Raw genomic sequence first — 25,263 nt, forward strand, 5'->3', positions numbered from 1 at the left:
ACAAGAATACAATTAAAATAAGTAACCCTAAACTTGGCTCGAACCACTGACCTCTGGAGTAAAAACTCTCCCGCTTTGACCACTCGGCCATCCGAGCTCATGCTATGAACTTTTTATTTATATAAGCAATCCTCGTAGTTTTCCAAAATATAACGACAACAACAGAATTTTCCAAATTATTCAATCGTTTCGCGTTGCAACGCTTTACAATTGTCAGGTTTTCAAATCGTCAAAAGATGCATATAATGGATATTTTAGAGCATGGTAAGTGTTCAGTATTACGTTTTCCTCACAAATAATAGAAATATCATAACTAAATCGAAAATTTGCGAATCTGCAACAACATTTTTTTTAATTATGTCAATTTACCAAAACGTTACAAGGCCTCTTTAGGGCTTTTTCATCATCCACTTTTTTATATAAGCTTACTCTTATGTTCATTTTCTATTACTCAGTGCTCACCAATGTCAGGTTATATATAGAATTAGTGTTCAGTGTAAATCGAGTTCTTGTTTATGAATCATATATTATTCGTCTCAAACCATGAGGCTTGACTGAAATTTGTAAGCCTATGCCCTGCGAATGTTAACTCACAAGGTACTTTTGGTGTGGATTTCAGAATTATCATTGCTATGGCTTGAAGTCCTAATGGATATATCAGTGGTATTGTATACATAATTATCTACTAACTTGCAACACGTGCACGCATGTACCCGAGAAAATCTTCGCAGAGGCAGACACATATACAAAGATAACTTATGAGCCCAGGAAGGAAGGGGATCATAACGCAACCGCTGTGTATGTCCGTCCGGATTCTTATGTTGATGGCATTGAGTTTGCATTGGCCTGAAACGAATTTCACGGACAATCGTTTCTGTCCTATCCCACGTCCATCAATCCTCATGTCCGTCACACTTCGTGTCCATGCGAAAGTTCATGCATTTATGGTCTTAAAATAAATATTCAGCGTGAACATGAGCATATTGTCAGCTTGCTCTGGTCATGAGATTTTTCAGGGACTTATTGCCTTTCGATTATTAATATTTATCATTTCTAATTGATTTTTCGTTTCCGCGCTCATGCCAAGAACTAATTATACAATTCAGTTACATGTTATATGCAGCATTCATATTGGATAGATGTGCATGCATTCCGGTTGTTTTGTTCCATAAATATTTCAGGGATTTATTTTTCCTATGACAATTTGCTGATATTTTTTGTCAAGTCCTTCCGCGCAAATTATTTTTCAGGGAATGATTAGTTTTTGATAAGACATTTTCTACATGATTCAGAATAATGTCTCAAGCTATCTATGGTATTTTAATGGGTGTACTTTAGCATATGTCTGGTCTTGCCATAAGTGATTTTAGAGGGAATATATATTTTTTAATTAAAATTTAATTGGTTTCAATCTAACATCTCCTGTCACTAATGATCCCAATCTGAAATTATATATGCAGCAAATGACGTTCATGCAAATATTGTCACGTCTTTCCACTGAATGTCATTGCTGATCTTACTAAGAAATAATTGCTCAGTTACTTGATCCCATGCTTTCTAGTAACCTATATATCGAAAAAGAGCATTATTAGAGAGCATGTAACATGTCAACTGCAATTTAAAATAGACATCCTTTTATTCTCGATGACATAGGTATTTCACTGAAATTGTGTGTGTAGGTATCTGACCTATATATTGACAAAGAGCTTCAATGAAGAGCAATGTAACAGTTTCACTGCAATTTAAAATAAACTTACTTTTCTGCTCGATGACAGAGGTATTACATTACAATTGTGTGTTGTCATTTTACCCATATATTGACACCAGGTTTTTATTCTTTTTGGATCTTTTTTTATCTTTTCTGTCAATTAAAGTATGGTGCTACAATGTACTATGCCAACCATTTATTACTGAATCTTCACCTTTTTATCTTGACATATAAAAAGTGAATGGATAATATTGCAGTTACATGGTTCAAACGAGCAAGAATAATAGAAATTCATTTATGTCTTTTATCATATTTAAATAGTGTTCAAACTGTCTACAACGCATAGTATGTGTGAATGTTTATTGATTTTTTACGCTGGGAATTGTAATGTCTACTGCCATTTTATGCTAATTTTGGAGATAATCATTGTATTTAACAACGGTGTTCTATATAATCTTAAGGACTGTTCTGAGGGCATTTTTATACTTAAATGGACGGTATGGAATGCCCACACAAAAATTCGAAACGTGCAGATAGATTCATCAGAGCTGAAATATGAATGTTTATACTGCGAATAATTAAACTTTATTTGAAAAATGCAATTTTCAATGACACATATCTACGTTAGATGTGAACAAGCTTAAAAACTGGGATTTTCTTTTATATGATACATTTAAAGCACAAATCTATACGATCATGCGATCATCACTACATATCAAAACAACATGCAAGACACCTTGTAAAATCTTTATGTTAAAAGGCGTTTCAATATGGCTGGCATATGTATAAACAAAGGAATCTATCAGCCCAAACAGACTTATTTCAAATAGTAAAATACCAGGCAGTCGTAGTTTGAACCTAAAATGCGTATTCAATTGACCTTTTCCAATCATAGTGTACTCCAAAAATCTGTTTGTCTAATGTCGATTGGCCATGATTCTAATGTTATTTGATTTTATTATGCAAAGATGTTATAGACTATGTATTATGCGAAGTGAATTATGAACCGTTCATTGCTCAACGCAATCAATGATTTTCAAGGCGCAACTATGAAGTTGAGATCCAATTATTTAAAATTCCAAAACCATCTGTCGATTCGGTCAACCGACCGGCCTCGCCCTAGCTTTACGTAATCTGAGATTACGTCATCGATGACGTGTACAACGCCGTTGGTGGCCATCAGATCGCACTGCTTGATCTCCGCCTTGTCAATAAACCTCTGGTCAGCCTTGTTTTTGTGCACACTAAGAGTCTTGTCGGACAGCGTTCTTACACGCTGCTGGTCAAACCAGTTCGAGCGCATGATGGCATTACAGCAGATGACATCTGGAAAAGGGAATTAAAATATTCGCTAGTTAACTGGACAATTAAAAATAAAATGTAACACGATGAAATAAATGTGTGTTAATCTACATTTATATCAAACGTCTCCACATCCATTCCTTTCCCAGGATTACGGCAAGGAACAGTGACATAGTCCTGCAGTTTGGAATTGGTTGGATTTGGTTCTCATGTGTCTTATTTTATACACACATTTGGCGCATGGCTAGCCGTTTAATATTTTGAAATTGAGTTACAAGGGAATGCATGTACTTAAATGCCATGTATAAAGGCCTGACACAAAATGGTGCAGACAGCACCCCGTGTGGACCCCTACCTCTAGCCACGTGATCCATCAACAGAGATTTCAGGTGCGAGGGATTCTTCTTTAGGGTTTCTACGGCATCACTTCCGAGACGCTTGAAGGCCTGAAATTATAAATGTTGTTTCTAAAATGTAATACACGTATATATTAAACATATCTATTTATACATATTAGTCAAATTGATTAAATATGTCAAAGACAGTGTTATAGACATTGCTTAATTTAGTACCACTGAATAATGAAATGCACATTAAAGTTGATTAAACATAGATCAAACGCGTTTTTTTGGAATGGCATCTAAATGAAATACATTGCTGCATTTAGTACCTTTAGAAAATTAAACATGAACATGAGCGCAACCGTTTCCATTAGATGACCCATGTGCGTTCACATGTAAATACCTCATTAGTGGGCGCAAACAGCGTGAAAGGACCTTCCTCCTGTAGCATGTCGGCGATGTCGGCAACCTTGAGGAGCGTCGTAAGGTACGAGAAGCGGCGGTCCATCGCCAGCACGTCCACCAGGTCGCCGGTTGGGGGCGACAGAATCTATATGGAGACGATCGTACGCACATTACATCATTAAAGATGAATCTCATTCACATAATATTATTAAAAATGAATTTCGAACAACTTGCATCAGTACAATCTGTCTCATTTAAATAACATCGTGAAAGACGAATCGCAATCAATCAAATTACACCACAAAAGAAGAATCTATGTCAAATTACATTACTTGGACTAATATAAATCAAATCACATAAAAATACAAATCTCGTTCAAAAAACACAATTAAATACCATTCTCATTTGAATCACACCATGAAACCCTGTCCGATTTAAAACACAAAATACCAATCTCATTTTAATCAGTTGACCGATGCCTTCAAATCATATCATTTCACACCAATCTAATTCAAATAAAATTATGTGTATTCCGCTTGTAATTATTTTACATGTATTTAAAAAAAACGCAAAGCCGGAAATTGGTACCCTCACAAAAAGCATTGTCGTAATAAACTTGTATCTTTTGGCATTTAATTCAATTTTCGACATATTAAAACAATTATATGCCACCTATGACGCTATGGCGAAACCTGTCCTGACCTTGTTGACGACGAGGATGTTTCCGTTACATCCCTTGATCGTCTCCGCCTCGAACGAGGCGCACTGTACCGTCTGCAGCCATTCTCGACCGAACGGAAACTAAGAAACAATGGTCCATAGATAAATTTCTACGCCCAAACGGGTAAATTATATTAAATTGTTCTCAGCAAAAAGAATAAATGACAGATTTTCCATACCGCATTTTTTAAAGAAAAACGTAGATTCACCGAACTGTTATACATATTATTACATAACTGAACTAACTGATAACAAAAGCGAAAAAGAAACGAAACACTCGTTCAATTTTATTAATATTATCAAATATTAATTGCCCGTTAATAAAATGTAATAACTGATTTGCAATTGTGGAATCAAGGTCTCGGTTTTGCGTCACGACTATAACAAAGTGGCACAATAATAATAAGGCTGGAAGCGATAAAAGGAAAACACGAAGTGATGGTTATTCGCGAATTTTGATTGGCTAGTAATGTTGACCGAATTTCAATTTCACACAATTCAAATGTCGTTTTCTTCACACAAATCGTAATAGTACACGACCCAAAAGCAAGTATATATACGGATGGAGCGGTGGAAAGCTACATACGGTCGAGTATTCGTTGATTCTAAGGCTGGTTCCCTCCAATGTGTCCAGCAGCTTGTTGTTATACAGCGCCCGGCATGAAAATGCGTCGGGAACTACGTGGTATTTCAACGTCTCTTTAAGCAGTTCTACGTCAGACGTAACTTTCGCCACTACATTTGATGGCAAAGACTGCAAAATATACAAATGTATCAATAATGGACGATTTTAAAGAAATGGCATTATAAAAAATATATGCCTTTATCATAAAAGCAGTCCGCACAGGCTAATCGGGAACGACACTTTACGCACATGCATATAACACTTTTTTCGCAAAGCACATAATTATTACGTATTGCACCGAGCTGTACAAATAACGCCACTCAGATAAAAGACATTGTAAAAAATCTATGCCGTTTTCAAAGCATCATGGATCACGCGCATATGTAAATACATTGTTACGAGCTTGACCAATTACGTCACTCAACAATACATTGTGCTATGGTTTGGTAATTATTTATAACAGCTTATGCAAATACATAAGAGGACGATTTCAAGCCACTGACCTGCATGGCCTCGTTGCTAGGCACAAACACCGTGATATTCTCTGCGAGCGCGAGATCCTTCTTGAGCCCGGCTCGCTCCAACAGCTTCAAAAACTCGCTGTAGTTTTTTTTCGAGGCCAGCTCTACGATGTTCAACGCTGAAATGCACAGAGCGCAGCAGTAACTGGCAAAATTTGAAGCTTTAAAAAAAACGCTGTTGCCATTCAGGTGTATGTGCATGCGTGATGAAAACATGTCATTCTCATGTATTTTACACGTGTTTTGATAGGTACATTGAAAGCGGTGAATCAATCAAGTCATCAATTGGATTTGTTAACTTAAGATTCCAGGAAAACGTTCGAATTCCGTTCGGTATCGGTACTAAGGCTGTCATTTTTACGAAAAAGAATTGACTTGCAGGCGGAAAGCAGCACTTACTACTATCGTGCGGAAAATATGTTAGATTTTAGCGTACGCAGAGACGTAGACGTCTGGTTGACTTATAGAAATACTACTTCGTTAACTTTCAGCACTAACATATGATTTTCGAACGTACGTATTTTACGACAAAGATCCCCGATCATTATCACTCGCAATACGACTTGCTATATCTAGTTTATTGTACCTTCGTCAGGGACGAGTATGTCATCAATGACGTGAATAACGCCGTTTGTTGCCATGATGTCCGTAACGATTATTTGAGCGCCCTCTACGTACAACTTGTTATCCTGGTCACGTGTCACCTGTAGCGCTCTGCCCAGCGAGTTTTTCGTCTGCGCACAACCCTCGATTACAGACGAACAGATCACGTTTGGTAGAAGGTGATTCTGCAGTACGTCTGTGCAAAAGCATACATGTTTCGATGTTATTACAGGAAAACATAGCAACGTACATATGATTTTATGATGCGAAAATTTATTTTAAGTACATTTACAATGTGGGCTACTATCTTCTTAACATTCAACACTTTTTGGAAACACCGTACGTTACCATTCGATTAAAATTAGATTATCTTTCTTATTTCGTGATGGGATATTTTCCGTTGAATTCCGTTTTAAGTTGACATAACTTATACATCTACTTATCGTAAAGTGTAGCTTACTTTCCATGCATTTCTTGTCGTCACCGAGTATGCGCGTGAGCAATTCCACGTGCTTTTTGAATGCGGCGTCAGTGGGTGCAAGCAAGGTGTAACGTCCGGGCTCTCTAAGCGTGGCTGCCAGGGGGGAGGAGCCGAGGACTGCACAAGGAAAACAAACCTGGGATTATCGTCGAAGGAAAAGCAAGCATAATGTACGGTTAGTTTCGTCCCGGAATGGCATTTGAAATTGCGCGTTACTTGTTTGACACCGTATTTTGCACGACAATTAGAGAAAATATAAGCCCGGGTTCACGGAAAATGCCTTATATTTTAAATTGTTTATACATTAACTTGCAAATATACATATTAAAATTATAAAATAACCAGTAAATGGCAAAATTAAAAGTAAAAACCTGAAACTTCTAAAATATCTGCAGTGAAAATCAAAATACATTAACAGGATTAAAAAATACCGCACCATGCATGTTAGGCCAAAAATACGTACTTACCTGTTTTGAGGAAACTGAGTTCTGGGTTCTTCTTGACCAGGTCCAATATGGACCCGGTGACTGGCATCAACACGTCACTGACCACATGCACGACGCCGTTGATGGCGATGTTGTCTGTGCTCGTGATCGGCTTGCAGTTCGCCGTCACCAGCTGAAGGGAGACAACTCGGCGTTGTTACCCATTATTAAGGAAAAAAATTGTTCAAGTACGTTTAATGACAACCATATTAGATTGATAGGTGCTTTTATTTATGCTTTCCTGTGGTTTATAGAGAAATATCAGTGAAATAAAACTTATATTTCACTGTATTAAACAGTAAAAATAACAGCGAAAAATATCGATATATTACACTGTTTTACTGTGAAATGACGTCATTTTTTCAACGAAATGACGTCATTATTCCACCGAAATTTTCCAGTTAAACACCTTTACAATATAAATAAACGGTAAAAAATCATAAAATAAAAAGAAAATTTGTTGGATTCGGTGGAATACCGATTTTAATTCACTCGTGATTCTAAAAAATATATTTTTTCACTCGTGGCTGCGCCACTCGTGAAAATATAATTTGTATGATCACTCGTGAAATAAAATCGATATTCCACAGAATCCAACAAATATCCTCTATTTATTTAGTAATTAGTCAATGTAAAAAGCAAACCTAAAGAAGCTAAACCAAAAAAAATAACAAAATCGTTCAATTATCTTTATTATATTTTGAACACAAAACAAAGTGTAAAACAAAACTTAAACAAAAAAATGCGAACTTAATAATTTGTCGTAATGAAGGATAATGAAGGATAATTTTATGGTAGCTTAGCGTTTCACGAATTGTGCATTATTTTATTATTATTTTGTAATTTTATTACGGCCTATGTCCGTTCTCCGTTCCAGAGCAAAACGTCATTATATTCGCGAAAATATTTTGGGGCGTGTTTTTCATATTGAATTAGGAAGCAGTGTCGGTTCAAATTTCGCAAACGCATTACCCGATTAACTCAAAGCACTAACAACAAGCAGGCTATGTCTAGAGAAACATGCTTGCTGCTAATAAGATGAGTTTGCTCATAAGTCTTGATATCAGCCGAGTATTGTATGTTTATTATTTCATATAAAGTGTTTGCTACATGTCGAATCGATGGTTAATGTACGAATTTTAATAATGTAACACTAATTTTGCAGCATGTTGTTAGCAATAAAACAAAACTGAATTTAGCATTCGTACCTGGAAACAAACAACTCGCGCACCATTTGTGAGTCACTCGCTTCTACTGAACAAACGCATGCAGCAACTCATGTGTTAATACAGACAATATTTTTTGTTTCTTAAAGTATGCTTTTCGGTCACGATTATAAGAAGTAGATGTAAACAGATGATGGAACGAAAATAACATAGCTATTCAGCTGTAGAACATTGTCGTTATCCATATGACCTCTTTAATCACATAACGTTTATCGTTTTCAACGTTTTCTAAAGAGATTGAATTCAAACTCAATTTTTATTTCATTTCCGACAAGAGAGATGGAAATTTATTTCCAAATAAGTTACCTTTTTCGGCTGCTCGTACGTGTTGATCCGGATGGAGGACTTCAGCGGACTGGCGGTCTCCACGATCATGTCGTCAGTCAGGCGTGATGACGTCAGACGCCCAACGGCCACGTGACCCAGCAGGATGTTGCGCGTGTCCTCGATGACAGAGTTGCTGATCTCCTGGGACACAATCACCACCGAGCCGATATCCTTCATCACGTTCACGCCCTGCATGTGTGCGCATGCGCTTTAGAGTTATATTATTGTACTGTGTTCAACTTCAACAAATAAGTAGACGTTGCATCACTAATAGGCCAAATATTTTAACAAATATAAACGATCAGACCTATATTAAGGGACACACACACACAATCATTCATTTGAAAAGTTATGTTTAGAATTGGTTTATATGAGATACGTGTTCGACAGCTTCACTTAAAAAAATGAGTTAGAAATGCTGCATTGCTGTTATTTTTCAATTGACCAATCCATTTGTACAAAGTTTTCCTTTGAGTCGACAAAGGGCAGAATTCACAAAAATTTCATTGACCATTGATAAAGTTGATAAGACTCCTTTGATCGCTGTTGGCTCATTTTCTTTAAAAGTATCCGAGGTAATCTTAAGTATACAGCAGTCTACCCTGGGTCCGGCAATACTCTAGGGTACTTTTGAGTATATTTTTAGTTCTCCGGGTACTTTGTAGTATACTGGGTAAGTACATGTACGTAGTGGCTGTATCGACATCGACCAAACAAGCATTAATAAAGGTGAAAACATGTATTGACAGGTATGCCGAAATATAATCAACGCCAAACAAATGTCAGATCCTCGACTGAGCATAGTGCAATAATATATTTATCTACATCAGCTGTATTAATATTTGCAAGAGAATGTTAGAATTTGACCTTTTCAAATTTTATGCATCGTCGATAAATGATCTCTAGATACGCGTTCTGATAGGCGGTTGTCAATGCAATAACGACACTGTGTACTGGTTAAATCATACACGTTTGAACTTCGATTTTAACCAGCTGTTGCATATAAACAACGAGTATTTGAAACGTATTGCTCAGTTCATTACACTTAATTTGAACCGAAAATACCTTACCCCATGTTGCTGCAATGCGGGCAGGACGAACTTAGCGAGGACCTCGTTGCTAGGGGCGAACACGGTGAAGTTGTTGTTATCACTGGCCAGGACTTCCGAGCTAAGCCCCACACTGTCCAGTAGACTGGTCAGCTCCGTGAGCCCAAGCGTCTTGAGGAGGTCGGGTATGCTGGACAAGAGTATCTCTGCGGAGCAGTAGAGATGGGGGGGGGGGGGGGGGGGGGGGGGTTAATGTATCGTTAGTTTACAACTTGCGATAATTTCGAAACAACAACAACAGACCAAATCACGAAGTATCGTGATAGTTAGTTCAATTTAAAATGTTAATAATGTTATTCTCATATTTTTGACAAGCATAAAGCTTCGAATTAAAGGGGCCTTTTCACAGATTTTGGCATATTTTGAAGTTTGTCATTAAATGCTTTATATTGATAAATGTAAACATTGGAAAAAAAAGTAGACGGTATAAGGGCTCGAACCAGTGACCCCCGGAGTCCTGGAATTAGTCTGAAGTAAAAACGCATTAGTCCTCTCGGCTATTCCGCCGCCCGGGTATACATAATTTAAGTATTTTATACCTTATATAAGCAATCTTCGTAGTTTTGTAAATTTAAACGACAACAACAGAACTCTCCAAATTATTCAATCGTTTCGCGTTGCAACGCGTTATAATTTTTAGGTTTTCAAATCGTCAAAAGATACATATAATGGCTATATTGGACTATGGTAAATGTTCAGTAATACTGTTTCCTCACAAATATCATAACTAAAACGAAAATTTGCGAATCTGAAACAACTTTTTTCAATTTTGTCAATTTACCAAACCGTAAAAAGATCCCTTTAAGAGGAGATCTGTAATTCTAGTTAATATCGTATGGACCAAGTGACGTCATACAGACCTTCCTGGCAGCCGAACTCCCCGCGTTTGCGCATGAAGCCAAAACAACACTCATACACTTTCGTTAGCACAATCTTGCCCCTCGGGGTATGACTCCTGCAGTGGGGTTTTGAGAAGTACAGACGATAAGGTTGCGCGATATTAACAATTCAGGATTATAAATCGATTCGAAGGTATTCGAACCTAGCATTATTGTTTCATAAGGTGTGTTTGTTTCGTTGAAAATGGGTATGTCATTAATATATTAATCTCTAAAAAATCATTTTTTATAAGGATGGATACATAGCGCATTCTTACGTTTCGATGCACTTGTGCGTGGTATCAGAGACGTCGCAGACGAAAGAAAGGAACCGGAAGTGTGACGTGATTTCTGTGACGTTTTCTACCTTCTCCGACTGCATGTAGCACACGTTGGGTCTGTAGATAAAGAATCGCTGAAGCACTTCTGTTATTTGTAGTAAATTGCTAAGCTTCCATCACACAAGTTGTGTAACAAATAATGCACCGAAAATGTGCTGACCATTACTTTTACAATTTTATTTCGGAAAAAATCGTATAGAGATCTATAAGTTTAATTGGATTCGTCGTACATTTGTTTGAATCCTGTTACACTATACACAGATGTCATGTTTTATGTCTGAATCTCATTTAAACAAAACTGAACGCGAGTCCTTTTCGATATCCCTCAATCTCTATAGGGGGGGGGGGGGGGAGGGTGAAAGGTGATACTGAACATGAGAAGCGTGAACAACCGTCTGTTAATAAGCACATCGCAAACGACAATCAAGTTATAGTTATAATGTTAAATATGCTCGTGCTTCATTGATACAAGATGCAATAATATATATGTAGGAATTTAGGTATAATCTAACGAGACGTTAATATTGTACGCGTGTTAATGGTAGCATTCAAGTTAACGTATCATTTACATTGCGAAACGGAAAAAAACGCAAACTTTAACGACACAAGTATGGCATACGTGTTAATGCAACGCGCCATAAATTATTGACTTTGTACATTTACAACACGCAACTGTTATATAATTTGTTGATTTCTCTTTCTCTTCAAGTTTACTCACCCCTCCCACCAGTTTTGGGCCTTCCTTCCGGCGACGCTTCCTAGGTTGAGGTTCATCTCAAACCTGCAAACATCAAATATAACATCAGTTTAGAACAGAACTAAAGTTTTATTTAGTTGTATTGCAAAGGATATTTAATGATTTATTACTGGGAGACGGGGAAAAAGAAACATTAAAAACATGATTTACTGGCTGGAGCCATTATTAACAAGAGGACCATAGGCCCTAAGGCGCTCACCTGAGACTCAAAGGAACTAATCTATTCTGGGAAGGTGGAGTTCAAAATAATAACAGTGCTTCATACAGACGGGCGTACATACTTAATGCGATATTATGGGCATGTTTCACTGTTTAATTTAGCTGAGAAGAATTAACAGGTAAAATAGAAACTTAAAATGTGGTTACTGACCAATTATCTGCAACTGATCTTGCTACCAGTTGTTTATAAAAAATATATTTTATATTCGATATTTTACATGACTCATTCAGTCCTGTAAGCCGAAATGATCCGTAAAACATAAGTGTGCCTTTGTGTCGTATAAACGAATCTGCACTAAAACTAAATCTAGGTTCACATCGTACATGCATGATAAGTTGTCAAACGTAAGTACGGTTGATATTCAAATGCATTGTTTTTCTCTTTTCGGGATATTGTTTTAGTATGTTGATGCTGCATTAACAAATATAATTGTATTTGAAGTGAAAACACAAAAAAAATAAACAACGGTTGCGATAGACACCTTTAAACTGTTAGATGCCAATAATATCACTTTAACTTGTGCTTTATAGTTCGATTATTTAGTGTAAAATCTTCAGAAGAGGACGAGTGCTGAGCAGACAGGCTGTAGTACAGACTTAGTGTGCTCTATTATTGAAATACGTTTTCACTGTTCTTGCAATCAAAGTTATTTAGAACAATAATACTCTGATTTTCAAGTAATACTGCATTTCACATATCATACATGACATCTGTATATAAAATTAATTAGAATAATGGTATTTCTGACTTTCACATAATACTTTATTTCACATATCATCCATGTAGGCCTACATGACTTTTGTATATCAATCTGTATTTATGATTTAAAATGAAATTTCATACTTCATTTAAGAGTTAATTTTTGTTAATTATTCACATGTGTAAGTGTTTTTTGTAAACAATACCTCTACGCTTCTACTCTTAATTTACAACCAATGCAAAACTAAAAAGCATTTTAATTGTGAAATTTATTCTCAAATACAAGCTGCATTTAATATTATAAGTATCGCAAATAGTTGGTTTTAAGTACATTTTCTCTATCTCTTTAATTCTTGAACAAAGTATATCTGTGATATGATATGTGTACATGTAGACACGATAGTTTTTTGTCAATAAATGTTTAACAGTAAAGTTGGAGAATATTTCAATCTATTTTTTATTGATCAATATAACTGAATTTTGGCAACAGTTATTGCCTAAGCTGAAAAGGATATTTTACGTACACATCTTTACTTTTTCTTCTTGATATTCATAAGATACACATGGACTTTGTGATAGTTATAAGTTAAATAATAGCCATATTGAGTAAGTTCAATCAGGCATGACTGTACTTAAAGCTAAGAAATATGAAATATTACGCCCATTTAATTTACATATATATATTGTATAAACCTTTCTTGGAAATATATAAGTACATAATTTTGCTATTTCAAGAGCTTGATTCAATGATGTAATTTGTTCTTTTTATGCAGTCAGCATGCTGATTTTTATACGAAAATAAATGCCAGACAGATGTATTTATGTGTTTATCTCTATATTGATACCACTGTATAGCAATTGCTGTTCCATGCTGTTCACTGCAAAGGGCGGTAAACAAGGGGATAGGCACCAAGCAACTGTCAGATATAATGAGGTACCTGTGGTGGCTAATGGTTATTTCATTGGTCTGCGGTCATTAAATTGCACAGGAATTTGGGGCCTGACTCTAAACTGTTATATACAGTTGTTTCTCCCCTAAGTAATTTTCTGTGAAATCAATATTACTACTTAAAATTTTGAGATTATTTAATAAAGGGTTTTCAGATGGCAAAAATATGTTTGTTGAACTTCATCCCCAACCGATCATAAATATAATAATCATATCAGAAAGGAATAAAATAAAATAAACAAAATTGTTGGCAATTTAACTGTATATCTTATCGGCAGAATTAATATTCACATAACTGCATGGAGATCATGAATATCATAATATGCATAAATTTCATTCAACGTGTACATCGGTAATTTCATAGTAGAGAGTTAACAGGGTTTCCCTATAAAGCCATTTAAAGCCATGTTTTTCAACAGACCGCAACCATAAAGGAACTCGGCCAAGATATCCATAAAACCAATGTTTTGACCAAGTTTCATGATGATTGGACTAAAAATGTGTCTTCTAGAGTGTTCACAAGTTTTTTTTAATATACAAATATAAGGAAAAAGACACCCCCTGGCGTCCATGTTTTTTACCGATCCGAACTATTTTTGAACTCAACCATCATATCCAGAAAACAAATGTTCTGACCAAATTTCATGAAGATTGGGCAAAAAATGTGTCTTTTAGACAGTTCACATTGTTTCACTATACACATATAGAGAAAACTGCCACACCCCCTGGCGGCCATGTTTTTCCACCTATCATGACCAATTTCGAACTAGTGAAATATCTATAAAATCGATGTTTAGACACAATTTCACGATGAATAGGCAAAAATTTGTATTCTAGAGTGTTCACAAGCTCTTTTTTTTTTACATAAAATATAAGGAAAATGACCCCCCCCCAAGGCGGCCATTTTTTTACCGATCCGAAGCATTTTCGAACTCAACCGTTGTATCTATGAAACAAATGTTTTGACTAAATTTCACGAAGATGTGGAAAATGTGACTTCTAGAGTGTTCAAATGTTTTGACTATAAACATATAAAGAAAACTGCCCCGCCCCTGGCGGCCATGTTTTTTTCACCGATCTGGACCATTTTCGAACTCGTCCGAGATATCAATAAAACCAATGTTTTCACCAAGTTTCATGATGATTGGGCAAAAATTGTGACTCCTAGAGTGTTCACAAGGTTTTCTATAACCATATAAGGAATACTGCCCCGTCCCCTGGCGGCCATGTTTTTCAACTGACCGGAACCATTTTTGAACTCAACCAACATATCACTTAGAAAATCATTTTGACAAAGTTACATGAAATTTGGCATCATATATGACTTCTACAGTGTTCACAAGGTTTTTCTTTTTTATATTTTTATATCCTAGTGACCTCGTGCTTGACCAAGCATGACCCAGTTTCGAACTCAGCCGAGGTATCATTGGGAAAAATGTTCTGCCCAAGTTTCATGAAGATCGGACAAGAAATGTGGCCTCTAAAGTGTTCACGAGGCAAAATGTTGACGACGAACGACGCACGCACGACGGACAAAAGGCGATCCCAAAAGCTCAACATGAGCACGTTGTGCTCAGGTGAGCTAAAAAGATATACATGTATTTGCATGAGAAAACGCTTTCGACGTTTTAATGAAGGTTTTATTGAGAGTGTACACAAATAAAAAGTGTGTTTGTTATTGAAAAGTTAAAAATACGATTTAAAGAGAAGACGATCCTTAAAACGCATATAATATTAATTTAAGAGTTGTATGCATGTAAGGCAGCATACTATATCATTCAATACTTACTCTGGAATACGGAATTCTCCACCAAATCCTAACCCAAACTTTCCCGGGCCGATTTCAAAACGGTTCCCGAATGTCTGATGCATCATACCCCGCTGCGACCGGACCCAATCCTCGGGCATTTTTAAGTTTTGCTTCATAAGAGTGCCGAATGTAGGATCTAAAGAAGCGCCAATGTGCCTGCCCTTGTCTGAACCGCGCACCTTGCCCCATCTCCACTCGTGACCGGCTCCGGGATAGCGGCGGGGACGCGCGACACTCAGTCCAACACAGATACACAACAATATGAACGAGAATGTTATTTTACCCATCGCTTCTTAGCTGCAAATGCATCTCCAGTCGTAGAAAATATTGCTTATACACGCTTACCTAGGTACTTGCGGTTCATCAAAGTTCACCAGGCCGAACGAAAGTAAAAGATAGGTTATGATGTTTGTGTTCGTAAATTTACTTATATCCTTCCACGGTTGCAAACATTTACCTAATGAAGTATTGACCGAATAAACTAGTTGATTTCCGGCAGTAGATCACCTGGCCGAAAGTACATATTCCTACGCGCCGATTAATATGTTCAAGTATTGGACCTTTGAAATTTATTGATACAGATCATGAATGTCACAACAAACGCTCTTACGTGACGTGTGTTATCTTTTGTAGGCCTTTTACATATCATCCTTATACGATTCTTTTTTAAATACACCGAACCAGCTTTCCGTATTTTTATTTTCGTCCACTCGATTACGCAATTTATGACGTAACTTGTGTGACGTCATTTCTGTAAGAAACACTTTGGGGACGTGTTTTATTAATAAAATATTTGTTTATTTGCATCGGACGAATCCAAAACGTTTTTTTCGGATTTTTTGTCAGTCAAAATGTGCTTATGCACTAGGAGGAATGTATTTCAGCAGCTTCATCGGATACGCAAAACCATTTCCATCTGCTTGTTGAAATATCGGGTTCTCGTCCACACTTTAGCCAAAAATAAGATCGGACCAACCTACAAACAGTATCCTTTCGAGATTCTGGTCTAGGTCAATCGACTGTTAAAATTTGTTAACAATGCGACAAATCAACTTTTTCTCATGTATTAAACAAACAGTAGACATTCCCTTCTCAGACGTATCGATGAACTGGAAACAAACATCGTAGGTGTGCCCTACAGTTGTTGCTGAATTTTCCGTCGAAATAACCAATAATGTTGAAGCTTTGAAAGCAACGGCATTGCTTCCCAAAAATAATAAAATGATACGTTTACACATGCACTTGAAATGATTTGACATGTTAAACAGTGCTATAATATTCTCAAATTGCATTGTAAACAACATACAGATTGCATGTCGTCTGAAATCCAATGAAATAAGGCATGCTCCACCATTATATAGAATATCTCTTGAATCTTTTAAGGATACGTGTAAGTTTGTTTCAAGCGAAACGTTATCATGCAAAACATGCAAATCACAGGCTTTAGAATGCCATTGTTTATATTAAGAATACCAAAGTTATTAACACAATCAGGCGTTGAGATCAATTTATTTATTTGGTTAACAATTTAATAATAATAATGTTAAGCACTTTTGAATCCGAATTAGTATATTTAATGGGCTATAACAAAGAACGACAACAACACTTAATTATAACCGTCAGTTAGTTGAATCCTTCAATGTCTCTCATATTATAGCATAATATATGTAATTTAAATTATATGGAGTCTTTTTCAAGAATCTCTCTCAATGATTGCAAAGCATCAACACACCAAAGTACGGCGGCAAAAACTACAATATTGAAATGTCTCATAAAACTTAATTGATTCAAATAAGAATTGCCAACAACAACAGCAATGGTTCGATTGCCGATAACTTACATGTACATCATAACACAAAACATAACGGATAAGTATTCCTGGAACTGTTCTACCAACTTGAACCGTAGCGGATCCACATGTGGATTAGTTTATTAACCTGAATATTGCAGAGTAGAATTTCCAGTTCAGTCGCACTTAATGTTAACTATGCTCACGCCTCCAGTTTATATTCCGTACAAGTTTTATGATATATTTAACCATCTTAGCTTTCTCCGTCAAAATGTATGTCAGAACCAAACAAAATACTTTCCGAAAACAGATACATTTTATACGTTATGAAGCTGTGAAGTACAGTCATGCAGAATAGGGCGATATGAAACGTCACCTGGTCAGTGTTAAACAATTATGAAATCGCACCTTCTGTTATATGCGGACAGATGTGCGGTTTGGCGTTAATAATTTTTTTCTGAAGCTCACGCAGCATCTTGATGACGAAGTTGATAACAATATGCAAATGTATGTTTAAAACAATTTTTTAAAAGTAACAAAGACGGTGTTTAAATAATGATATATTTATGTATGTAATACTTATACGGACATGTTAAGATCTAAAATGGGTTTACAACAATTTGCGATACTCCAGTTCAATCTGATTAAACAAATACAAAACTTTCAGCGCTTTGATTTTGTGTTGCTGTCAGACTGTACGCTGTATGGGAAGTTGATTTACAACCTTCGACCGTTGCGTAAGAATGGAAGAAGTTGTATAACCGTTCGCTGTACTAGTTTTTGATCACTGAATGTTCTAGAACACACACCGTACTGTTGATTATGCAACAAATGATGCATGGGAAGTTGGGAATATGTTAAACCTTGGAATGAAAGTTAAAAAGGTAACTGGAACTACCGGTGTATTGGATACTTAGCTCTACTCGCTCTATCCTGCGATCACATCACACTGGCGAGTGATATTAATAATTAGCTGAATATACTTTTATGGGAAATAAAGTTGCGTTTTGTCAGGAACCTTTATGTATAGATACCTGGTATAAATGTGGTTTTGTTTTGAGCTCAAACATTTAAAACTTTCATCTCTTACCGTTCTTCGGCGAGCGCTTGCTTTGAACATACGGTCTGGTAGATTAATCGGTGGTAAATCAAGCATATGGCTAGATTGGTCATTGTCGGCTCGGGTACTACTTGAGTGTACAACGGGTACTCTTAAGTATACTTAAATGTACCCCGGTTGCAGTAAACATACTAAAATGAACTCGGGAATTCTTACGCTAAATTGGTCGTTGTCGTTTTTTTCCCCAAATAATTATGGTAGTATATATGTCAAAATTGTGTACAATGACCTCTATATATTTGAAACTCATAATACAAAAAGGATGTTTATGCAGGTTTTTTCGAGGTGAATTCTGTTTCGTTTTCCATAGCGCGTTTTACAACTTTCGGATTTTTGGCGGGAATACAACTTGGGTACTCTAAATTGGCCGGGTACGTTTTGGTAATTTTTCGTACCCTGGGTACATTTAAGTATACTTACAGAGTACCCGGGGTACATTTAAGTAGTACTCGAGCCGACAATGACAAATCGAGCGTAAATGAAACAAGAATATCAGTTAAACTGATGGATGCTCCCCGATGATCCGCTTTGTCAATCTATGTGCTAATTAATAAACACCAATTTTTTATATATATTTTTAGCTTCGGTGACCTTGACCCCAGTGACCTCAAATCTCATCAAAGGGTAGAGGTCAATGCAAGGTACCTACATGCCAAATATATATATCGGTAAAACTATTGAAGGCGCTATGAGAAACTGTAAGAAAATTGTGACAGAACAATCGATTTTTAGCCTCGGCGACCATGACCTTGACCCCAGTGACCTCATCAAAAGGTAGAGGTCCATGCAAGGTACCTACATGACAAAACTGTAAGAGAACGGTAAAATATTGAAGGCGCTATGAGAAACTGTAACAAAATAGTGATGGAATAGTCTATTATTAGCCCCGTTGACCTTGACTCCAGTGACCTCAAACCTCATCAAAAGGTAGAGGTCCATGAAAGGTACCTTCATGCCAAATATGTAAGAGATCGGACAAATATTGAAGGTTAAATGCGAAACTGTAACAAAATTGTGATGGAAAAATCTATTTTTAGCCTTGGTAACCTTGACCCCAGTGACCTCAAACCTCATCAAACGGTAGAGGTCCATGCAAGGTACCTACATGACACATATGTAAGCGATCGGAAAAGTATTGAAGGTGCTATGAGAAACTGTAAGAAAACTGTGACGGAAAAATTAGCCTCGGTGACCTTGACCCCAGTGGCCTCATCAAAAGGTATAGGTCCATGCAAGGTATTTGCATGCCAAATATGTAAGAGATCGGTAAAATATTGAAGGCGCTATGAGAAACTTTAACAAAAGTGTGACGGAAGGAAGTAAGGAACTTTAAACTGGCAACTATATGCTCCCCGAAAATTTTCGGTGAGCATAAAAACTTGAAATATTGTTGTCACGTACACGTATCTTAAAATTGTCTACGAGCGCATAAACACAATCGTTAAGTTTTACCAAGATATTGCTAGTTAATTTCAGTCGACATTTATACTAGCAATAAAACGCCGGATTCTGAACTAGAAGCGTTCGCAATTATATGGGAAAGTGTTTGTTTTTAACCGACTGATACTGCATCCTCCATTAGTATATATCGAGTTTTTTGCATTCGAGCCTGACAGAAATAAGCGTAGAGGATCTGTTTCACAAATTCAGTCCCGTGACAAATAAAAACAAACGCATACTAATTGTACCATGCATGTTTATTGAATGTGAAATTATAACGATTAGCGTTTTGATTTTGAATGTGTTCTGTAAAACATATCATATGAAATCGATTTTTCGTGTTTGGAAATGTAAACGACTTTGATAATTTCGTTTTTAAGTTACAAAAGCAACCTAAGCAATAATGATGATAGACCTATGAAGATATTTGTATAAAAAAGCAATATTTTTAGCCAGAACAACGAAAATGATAAAAAACGTCATGTACACTAAAATTGCATATCTACACGTACTTCTAATTGATTATCTACACATGATACATGAAACTAATAAGTGAATAAAAACCATCTATAAAATAGTAATTTACAAAAAATATTTATATTCTTTATACATAAGAATAAATATCACATATGAAAGATATACATGTAATAGGTTGGCAATGCTGAAAAACTACTACAACTATTAATTGATTGGTGGGCGCAAGAGTGGGTAAAAGTGGTTCCTGTTTATTTGAAATACAAGTTACAAATTCATTTGTGAACTATTATCCTCACAAACATTTTTTATTATTACGGACATACAGAGTGTATAAGATAGTAAAAACATTTTTAAAATCATACTCTTGTCAATCAATCAATGGGCAAAATAGTTTTAAAACAATGCCACTGGTTACTGGCACTTGTTTGTCTAATAACATGTTGAAGTACAGCATGGCGATACAAATCCTTACCACAAATAGTAAGAAACTGAACAAAAAGTTCTCATTATTTGAGGCTAGAACGAACGGACGAAACGAAAATCTTTGGAACTTTAAGGAAATGGCTACTTCTCCAGTACTGGTACCCAATATAATGAGAGATTCAAACACTGTAACTTGTTCCTAATAACAATTACAATGACATTAAATACATGGCATGCCACAACAAAGGTACATCATACCATGCAGTTTGCACTGGAATTTTAAATGTAAATGTTTAACCGTGAAAACATACATGCATAAAACATAACATATCAACATTCTCCAACTGCACCCAATAACTGATTTCATAAAAACAGGGAGAATAAACATCACATTGAAAGTGACTGAAACCTAAAACAAACGCCACAAGTAAATAATCAAAATATCTGGTTCATGACGAAATTACAACACTTTTGGCACACGAAAGCACAGTCACTCTGTTTTTGACAAGAACGACAATCATTTACTTTAAAATCAATTCCTCAAGTTTTATTTCAGATGTTCATTTAACAACAAGGCTCCCTCTTGAGATTGCTGTGTATGCCGCCATTGCCAACTAGAGCTTTGTCACAGACGTGACCTATACCCCCACATTGACAGAGAATATCGTGCATGCTGTCTTCACAAAACAAGAGAAGCTAATGTATGTCGATTTTTAAGACTAATTATGCAATTATCATTTATGGCCATTTTGACCTTTGAACTCTTGAATTCTTTTGCATGACACATCGTCCAATGATTGTGAACAAATGAACCGAGTATCTTTCAAATCTCACAATGAATGACATAGTTATGGCACAAACAAGATCATCTATGGCCATTTGTGACCTTTGAACTGAAAGTGTGACCTTGACGTTGCATGACACACCGTCCAATGATGGTGAACAAATGTGCCCAATGATTTTGAAATCTCACAATGAACGATATAGTTATGGCCCGGACAAGCTCACTAATGGCCATTTTTGACCGTTGAACTCAAAGTGTGACCTTGACCTTGGAGATATTAACGTTATTTTTTTGCATGACACACTGTCCGATGATGGTGAAAAATGTGCCAAATGATTTTAAAATCTCACAATGAACGACATAGTTATGGCCCTGACATGACCCAGTGGTCATTTTTGACCTTTGAACTCAAAGTGTGACCTTGACCTTGGAAATATCCACGTAATTCTTTCGCATGACACACCATTCAATGATGGTGAACAAATGTGCCAAATGATTTTAAAGTCTCACTATAAATGACAAAGTTATGGCCCTGACAAGCCCCTGACAAGCTCATTTATGGGCAACTCTGAGTGTGACCCGCATATTTAAGATACCCACATACTTCTTTTGCATGGCACACCGTCCCATGATGGTGAACAAATGAACCAAGTCATTTTAAAATCCAACGATAAATGACATAGTTATGGTCCAAACAAACATTCTGTTTAAAACGCACTAATTGACCCCGTTACCTAGTTTTTGACCCGGCATAACCCACATTCAAACTTGACCTAGACATCATCTAGATACAACTTCTGACCAAATTTGGTGCAGATCGGATGAAATTTTCTGGACAAGCTGACCGACCGACAAAGTGACTCCTATACCGCCCCCACTACCAATGGTAATGGGGGTATAATAACATGATAATAGAAAGAGAGAAATTGCACTTGTGAGCTACTAGAGGCATAGCTAAGCAGAGACTATCAATATGAACATATGTTCATGTAGTTGGCATGTAGCATCTTTAAGAGGTTTCATTACAAACCACATCAAAATTAGCCATTACCTTCTGTGAAATAGAAGATTTTGGATTTACCAAATATACGCTAATGCTTAAGCAAATACACATTATTATTATAGATGCTTCATCCTCAAAGAATAATATCACAATACACTTGCCTGTAATTATGAAAACAACAACATTTAAGTATCAACATAATAATGGGATAGTACTCATTTGTACAATAATAGTTTCTTAATTATTCCCAAATATGCAATCAATGCAGTATTGGCCCCAGTCTCTACTTAGCCATGTCTACAGATCTAGACCCGTTTTGCTAGTTTACCATGATGACAATACTATACAATAACCAACCATGTTAACAAAGTACATGAAAATATTATGTACTTATTTCTTATGATCATATTTGAAAATACAACCTGAAAGTTCTTTGGCATAGCAAGGGATACTTTAAACAAACCCCCTCTAAAATGCGACTCTCCTTAATGATTGCTTGCAAAAAATAAAAGAACACGGACAATTATACATACTTGTTTCTGTAAATCACAATATTGATATGAAATTTAGACAGTCCAAGTCCAAACGTATAAGGTGGACAAAACTTCATAAAATACCTTAAAAACAACAACAAATGCTGTGCTAAATACATATTTTGTGTGTGTGTGTTTCGCACATTAAATCATTTGATTTTAACAGCCATTATATTATTAAACACCAAAAATCTGTATGTTGATAGAAAACTGGTTATCAGTATTTATTATCACATAATGTTTCATTCATAGACTCAAATGTGTGTATAAACACTATGCAAAGATGCAAACAACAGTAATAGAAAAATAGGAAACAGTTGAAAATTTAAAACTGCCTAATAAAAAAATAGCTTTTGGTAAAAATGAAGTAAACATTTGCTAAAAACGACACATTAAATGTTACAATTAAATCATTTAAGAACAATAAAGGAACCTGCTGCCTACTGTTTATGTTGTTAAAACACCTTACAATTTAAAGTTATTAGAACCATAGACTGTGAAGATTTATCACAGCATCTGATGTTATGCTACTGGACAGGCTGTTTTCTGTAGACTGAACGACCTCTGAAGGTCAAACCAGTTGACCTGTTTGTTGTTGATGATCACATCTCGCATGCATCCTTGGTAACCACGATGTCTGGAGGACGCTACTTTTGCAAAAACGTCTGAAAATTAGGAAATATTAAAAATAACAACTAAGAGAATTTGAGTTGCTTTAGCTTTATAATTACTGCAATATTAAATTATTTGACAAATGCTAATCTGCAGCCAAGCCAACATAATATCTATTGCATTTGATTATCAAATGATGATTTTTTTGGATGGAATTCATATCCTTATGGCGATCTTGTGTAATTATGCAGACATTATGCTTCAACATTAACCTTTAGACATAAGTTTATTTACACTTTCTCTTCAAGTAAATGCATGGGGTAACATTATAATACAACTTATTACTGTTTTAACTTAAGCTCTCGATAGCCTTTCAAGTAAGCCTTAGGCTTTCTATTCAATCTATCTAAAATAAATAGGTTTAAACTAAACTTAAGCTATTCTTTATAAAAAATCTTTCAACTAAAAACTTAGTACAACTCGTAATATTCTTTATTTAGATAAACCAATGTTCTGCTATTCATTTCAATTTCATAACAAGTCATGAAACAAAAACTAAACAGGCATATTAGTGCCAAAATGTGACGTAAAACAAGGAGACCATCATCTCCTTGAAGCACTAGCTTGAGTTCAAGGTTAAACAGATCAAATCTTGACCTGGTGACCTTACTGGGATGTAGCTAAGGTATTGTAAACAAGAGATGTGTTTGTCAGAAACACAATGCTCCCTATTACGCCGTTTTGTTTTGGTCCATTTTTTACCATTGACCTTGAAGGATGACCTTGACCTTGCACCACTCAAAATGTGCAGCTCCATGAGATACACATGCATGCCAAATATCAAGTTGCTATCTTCAATTTTGCAGAAGTTATGTCCAAAAGTTTTTGGACGGACGGTCATATAAAAAACTATATGCCACCCTACCGGGGGCATAAAAACAATAACATTGTTACCAAGTTTCATCAACATTGAGACATCAAGGAAGCCTGTTCAGTGCTAACTAGAGCTTTGTCACAGACGTGACGAATACCCCCACATGCCGCATTGACACATAATATTTTGCATGTCGTCTTCACAAAAAACAGGGGACACCATGCTCAATTTTTAAAACGCACTAAGTGATCCCTTGACCTAGTTTCTGACCCAGAAAGGTCCATGTTCTAACTTGGCCTTAAGATCATCTCCATAAAACTTCTGACCAAGTTTGGTGAAGATCGGATGTAAACTACTTGAATTAGAGAGCAGACACCATGCTGAATGTTAAAAAACGCACTTAGTGACCCTGTGACCTAGTTTTAGGTCGGCATGGCTTATGTTCAAGCTTGTCCTAGAGATCATTTAGATAAAATTTGTGACAAAGTTTGGTGAGGATTGGATGAAAACTAGTTAAAATAGAGAGCAGACAACATGGTGAGGTTTAAAACGCACTAAGATACCCCGTGACCTAGTTTTTGACCCGGCATGACCCATATTCAAACTTGACCTAGACATCATCTAGATACAACTTCTGACCAAGTTTGGTGAAGATCGGATGAAAACTACTTGAATTCAAGAGCTGACAACATAGTGATGTT

General features: G+C 36.1%; 2 protein-coding genes across 3 annotated transcripts in view; both read right to left on the minus strand.

Annotated features, from left to right (window-relative positions):
- Positions 1-2,441: 2,441 nt before the first annotated feature.
- Positions 2,442-16,111, minus strand: LOC127862705 (transforming growth factor-beta-induced protein ig-h3-like). Of its 2 annotated transcripts, XM_052401960.1 has the most exons (15): positions 15,487-16,111; positions 11,791-11,853; positions 11,010-11,129; positions 10,714-10,808; positions 9,815-9,999; positions 8,724-8,933; positions 7,174-7,324; positions 6,686-6,823; positions 6,209-6,421; positions 5,605-5,741; positions 5,063-5,230; positions 4,459-4,557; positions 3,755-3,901; positions 3,366-3,456; positions 2,442-3,034 (listed from the first exon to the last, which is right to left on the minus strand). In XM_052401960.1, the coding sequence occupies exons 1-15, from the start codon at positions 15,792-15,794 to the stop codon at positions 2,775-2,777; spliced, it is 2,385 nt and encodes a 794-aa protein (XP_052257920.1). In that variant the 5' UTR covers positions 15,795-16,111; the 3' UTR covers positions 2,442-2,774. The 2 variants fall into 2 exon arrangements, with proteins under 2 accessions (XP_052257920.1, XP_052257921.1); XM_052401961.1 differs by lacking the exon at positions 10,714-10,808 and having other exon boundaries at positions 9,815-9,983.
- A 3,984-nt stretch (positions 16,112-20,095) lies between these two features.
- Positions 20,096-25,263, minus strand: part of LOC127861760 (laminin subunit alpha-1-like) — a 163,012-nt gene continuing 157,844 nt past the window's right edge. Inside the window, exon 65 of the mRNA XM_052400440.1 lies at positions 20,096-23,741. Coding sequence (XP_052256400.1) covers positions 23,599-23,741 — 143 coding nt within the window. The 3' untranslated portion in view covers positions 20,096-23,598. The remainder of the gene's footprint in view (positions 23,742-25,263) is intronic.

Source organism: Dreissena polymorpha, chromosome 16 (assembly GCF_020536995.1).
Source record: "Dreissena polymorpha isolate Duluth1 chromosome 16, UMN_Dpol_1.0, whole genome shotgun sequence".
Classification (NCBI taxonomy): Eukaryota; Metazoa; Mollusca; class Bivalvia; order Myida; family Dreissenidae; genus Dreissena; species Dreissena polymorpha.

Coding starts and splice junctions, on each gene's coding strand:
- LOC127862705 (XM_052401960.1), bottom strand. CDS start 15,794: ATGGGTAAAATAACATTCTCGTTCATATTGTTGTGTATCTGTGTTGGA. Junction 10,000..10,713: donor GGAGTTCGGCTGCCAGGAAG/GTCTGTATGACG, acceptor ACTGCTCCGCAG/AGATACTCTTGTCCAGCATA. Junction 6,824..7,173: donor ACTCAGTTTCCTCAAAACAG/GTAAGTACGTAT, acceptor TTCCTTGTGCAG/TCCTCGGCTCCTCCCCCCTG.